At 36.6% G+C, this 5,151-nt stretch overlaps 1 protein-coding gene across 1 annotated transcript; it reads left to right on the top strand.

The window, feature by feature from the left end:
• Positions 1-960: 960 nt before the first annotated feature.
• LOC107817927 (large ribosomal subunit protein uL14x/uL14z/uL14y-like) lies at positions 961-4,633 on the top strand. Its single transcript, XM_016643824.2, has 3 exons — positions 961-1,338; positions 3,843-3,884; positions 4,342-4,633. The coding sequence occupies exons 1-3, from the start codon at positions 1,086-1,088 to the stop codon at positions 4,422-4,424; spliced, it is 378 nt and encodes a 125-aa protein (XP_016499310.1). The 5' UTR covers positions 961-1,085; the 3' UTR covers positions 4,425-4,633.
• The last annotated feature ends 518 nt before the right edge of the window (positions 4,634-5,151 follow it).

Here is a 5,151-nt window from a genome sequence, read left to right as displayed (position 1 = left end):
GATGGGCGATTTAGTAAAATTCACAGTCCTACCTAATAGTACCATAACGCGTAGTATTTTGGCGCATATTTAATAAGGTTATTTTCTTAAATACGGGTGTACATTTATGTAACCCAAATCACGATCTTGACGAAGTCAAAATGCGTCAACAAATCACGTGTGCACTGGTTGTGGCGTGGTTCGAGATGCGTTTTCGCGACGTTGCAATTTTGTATAAAATAAATAATGATAAAAGCGGTTTTAAAAGTTAAATTTGCATATAAGTTCTTAATTGTTTAAAAATCAGATAAATGAGCCAAATATGACAATTGAGCGACCGTGCTAAAACCACGGAATTCGGAAATGCCTAATACCTTCTCCCGGGTTAACAGAATTCCTTATCCGGATTTCTGGTTCGCGGACTGTAATACAGAGTCATTCTTTTCCTCGATTCGGGATTAAAATTGGGGACTTGGGACACCCTAAATCTCCCAAGTGGCGACTCTGAAATAAATAAATAAATCCCGTTTCGATCGTCCTTTAATTGGAAAAAACTCCCTTCGTACCCTCGCGGGGCGAAAAAAGGAGGTGTGACACTTATCAATTAGAAATATTTAGTTGGTAAATCGCGACGTCAATTTGTAATAGCCGGCTAGATTCATGATTTACTTTTTCTAACATTTTTGCAAAAACTTAAATTTTTTATTCGAAATTCTCTTTTCAAAATTTTGAACCAAACGCCAAACGAAAAATCTCCTTTTTCCTCGTTCACGGGCCTATTCACGACACAAGATGGAAATGGACTCCCCTAAGCTGTATAACAAACCTAAATAGAACCCAAAAATTCCCAGCCCAAGAATCTTCATACAAAACACTGACGGCGCCCTAAAAAAGTAGAAGGAGAAAAATGTCATTTCAACCATCTCCTCTTCGAACCAAAACCCTAAACTTCCATTTCTATAAAACCACAGCAAAACCCTAAATCACCATACTCAAAAATCACAATGTCATAGCGAGGCAAGTTTACTATCCCCTTAATTTTTAATTTTTTTTTTTTTGCAAAATAATGTACAGGACGGGGAGGTTCCGCCGGGAACAAATTCCGAATGTCACTGGGTTTACCGGTGGCGGCTACAGTCAACTGCGCCGATAACACTGGAGCTAAGAGCCTTTACATAATCTCAGTAAAAGGTATAAAGGGTAGGTTGAATAGGTTGCCATCAGCTTGTGTCGGTGATATGGTGATGGCTACTGTAAAGAAAGGGAAACCTGATTTGAGGAAGAAGGTTATGCCTGCTGTTATTGTTAGACAGCGCAAACCTTGGCGACGAAAGGATGGTGTTTTCATGTACTTTGAAGGTAAAGTTTTTCTTTTTGCTAACTTTGATGTTTGTGCTGTTGTTTTGCTCTTTGGTTGGGTTATGCGATTTGACTGTATCGGGTTGTTATGCTTTCTTTGCTTGTGTTTGAAGTTACCCATATACTAGTAATGAATTTGTATTAACTATGCTTTAGTTCCTAGTTGGCGTATTAAGTGGACAAGTGTAGAGGGATAGGCCCATTGTTCATAGTAGTTAGTTAATAGTTCTTAAATGGCCATCGGGTATGTTTAAATTTGAAAAAATTGATTGAAGAACAAAGTGATGTTCTGTGGACATGAACTAACAAGTTGCTCCTGGTTGTTGGGACTTCATTGTTAGTATAAATATACATGCATACATATGAAAATATATGTGCGCACAGCTTCCCTTTATAGAAGTAATGCACCAATGTGTGCTGGTTTAGCAGTGTCAGCATCCAATTTTTCTTGTGCATGCGTGATAATATTTTTTTCCAGCTGATAGATGAGAGTCAGTCATGAGATGAGTAGGTGTTTAGTCTATTTGGACCTTCCTCTGTCAAGGCTGACGTAGTTCCTGTTCCATTTCTATCACTTTTGGGTTTCCATTGCATTTTTCTCTCATTTTTTTGGGTTGCTTTGCTGGTAATGTAGTGTTGAGAATTGGACTTGAGTTTTTCTGCACTTCCCATGACCAGCTAGAGTATAGCCAATCTTCCCCTACCTCGGATGGTAACCTCGTTTACTCTCCCTGTCAAGGTTGGGAAACTTGCATGTGATTTATTTTTTGGCTTGTTTCGTTTCCTACCTTATCCACACTTATATCACATATTTTTGTTGATACAGTGTTTCATTCCTGCCCTTGTTTGCTGTCACGGGTTTTCTATATCCATTTTAAGATTGTCTTCTGGATTGTTTTGTAATAGGCCGTGATTTAACACCTTTTCTTCACCAATCCTTTAAAGGGTTATTGTTTGTATTTGCTGATTTAGGGGTTGTCTTGATGCATATATGGCCTATTGCTGAATAGGAGATGTATGCAAGATGATGTGATGCATCCTTGAACCAGCAAAAATGAACAATCGGATATATAATCGAGTGGGTCTCCTCAAGGTGGACCTCACTTTTCGCGATTCGATACATCCTCTCCTTAAATTGGTCATTCTTTGGAGATAGCAGAGCTTTAATTAACATCTGGAACATATGATTTTGTTAAAGTGAATTAGGCATGAAGATTGTAAGCTTTACCATAGGACTTTATTATCTTGTTTCTGATTGATAATAGGCGTGAAGATAGCGTATCCGCTTGAGTAAGGCGTGTTTGTATAATTTTGAAGCTTAGGATTGTCACAGTGGCAGTTAAAATTGTTGTTTGGAGAGTAACAAGCCATTTTGTGATATGATGTTTTCCCCTTTATTATAAGTTACCTAGCAGGAAATTTTGAACCAGACTTAGTCAGGTATTAACACTTTACTTGTGGTTAATACAGTTACTAGTCTGGGAAATTAATGTTGTCTATCGTTACAGATGTGCTCATACCATTCAAGCACTTCTGCTACATATGGGCACAACATGAAGTAACCAATTTCTTCCATTCTGCATACGTATAGGGAGAAATGGTTGACTTGGCCTCTAATGTTTTCTTTAATTTTTTTTAGTTTCATTTTCTTTTGAAATAGATTATATAGTGTCTTTACATAAAACGCTTTCAAAAATTTCTTGTTATTGTGGTGTATAACTTAAACATATCCATGCATTAGTCAGGTAACAACCTTCTTATACTGTGGTTGATACAGTTACATGCCTGGAAAATAGAAGTGTCCATCGTTACAGATGTGTTGATTCCTTTTAAGCTCGCATTTGCTCCATTTGGACTCTACATATGTTATCGAGTTGTATCATGTTAAGCTTATATAGTGTCTTTACGTAATCCGATTTCAAAATTTTCTTCTTGCTGTGGTGTATGACTTAAACAAATCCAGATATTAGTCAGGTAACAACCTTCTTATACAGTGGTTGATACAGTTACATGCCTGGAAAATGGAAGTGTCCATCGTTACAGATGTGTTGATTCCATTTAAGCTCACATTTGCTCCATTTGGACTCTACATATGTTATCGAGTTGTAGCATGTTAAGCATATAGAGTGTCTTTACATGAATATATTTCAAAATTTTCTTGTTATTGTGGTGTATGACTTAAAACATATCCAGATATTAGTCAGGTAACAACCTTCTTATACTGTGGTCGATACAGTTACATGCCTGGAAAATGGAAGTGTCCATCGTTACAGATGTGTTGATTCCTTTTAAGGTCCCATCTGCTCCATGTGGACTCTACATATGTTATCGACTTGTAGCATGTTAAACTATATCGGCTAGTTATATATTTTACATACTTGAAGTTTGCAAGGTGGATGGAATGTGCTCTAGTAGTGTTTTGTACTTCTCAAGCACAGCAATGTTTCTGAAGGTAATAGCTACTTTTGCTGAGATCATAACGTATGACTAGTATGTTTTTGCAGATAATGCTGGTGTTATTGTGAATCCCAAGGGAGAAATGAAAGGTGAGGTCATCTGCTTAATCTTCGTCAATAAAATTTAATTAAACTTTATGCAATGGGATATCTCATCAAATATTCAACTCAGATTTTTTTGTTATATCATGTATGATATACACTTTTCAGTTTCAAGTTTTGAGAGTAGCATTACATAGCTTAGTTCTTTGTTTAGCATAATGACAACAAACCTAGTGTAATCCTACAAGTGGGATATGAGGAGGGTCGTGTATGCAGGCAGACCTTACCTCAACTTGTGAAGGTAGAGTTATGGAAGGGCCGAACCCCAAGGGGTGTGATGTGGACAGCTTTCCTTGATGCAAGCATCAATGGTTTCCACGGTTCGAACGCGACTTATAGGTCACACGGAGACAATGTTCAGCAGTATATCAAGAATTTAAACTGTTTAGTTTTCATAAAGATTTCAGTGTATGTATCGTTCATTAGCTGTTTTTGGCTGCTGCAGGTTCTGCTATCACTGGTCCAATTGGAAAGGAGTGTGCTGATTTATGGCCAAGGATTGCGAGTGCAGCTAATGCAATTGTCTGAACAAAGATTTAACATGCAGATTTTGAAACTGTTCGTATTAATGTTTCACATATAAATATACAAACAAATGTAACGATGTTGTATTGGTCCGAGAGTTTCAACAAGCTCATATACCAATTATTTTTCCGCTTAATACCAAACTTTGTTTAGTTGTTGATAATATTCAGTTTGTCAAAGTTTTATAGATGATTCTGAACTATTGTCGGATTTATTGCTAAAGCTAGCTGTATTATCTGGTTTGTGTCCTGATTCTCTAGCTACGGCAAATAGCAAGGGTAAATACTTATCCCCACAGGGTGTTTATACCAAACTATATTAACTCACTATGGTTAATTAATTTAATTAGATGAGAATGCATATAATTTATCATGGTTAAATGATTGAAGTCCATATGCAAGGCACATGCCATGTATCTATTGGTTTGGTGTGGTGCGGGTAAGCCCCACCAAATTAGATTAAAATTTTCATCATTACGCTTTTACTAAACACGAGCAAGACCAAACGAATTGTGAGGTGTTATATAACTATTGCATAAATTAAGTTACTAAGTGATTACGCTTTCAGTTTTATTGAAGTGAAAAGTTAGCGGTTTAAATTGTAAGAGCTAATATTTACTACAGTACGTTTTATATGACTATCAACTAGTAGTATTTTCTAACCAAAAAAAAAATGAAAAATACTGTATTATTTCCCAAAGAAGGTACTGATATCTTCCAGTGTGCAGTTG

This window comes from Nicotiana tabacum, chromosome 7 (assembly GCF_000715075.1).
Source record: "Nicotiana tabacum cultivar K326 chromosome 7, ASM71507v2, whole genome shotgun sequence".
Taxonomy (NCBI): Eukaryota; Viridiplantae; Streptophyta; class Magnoliopsida; order Solanales; family Solanaceae; genus Nicotiana; species Nicotiana tabacum.
The sequence above is the reverse complement of the archived record's forward strand: the minus strand, read 5'-3'. Positions and strand labels throughout refer to the sequence as shown.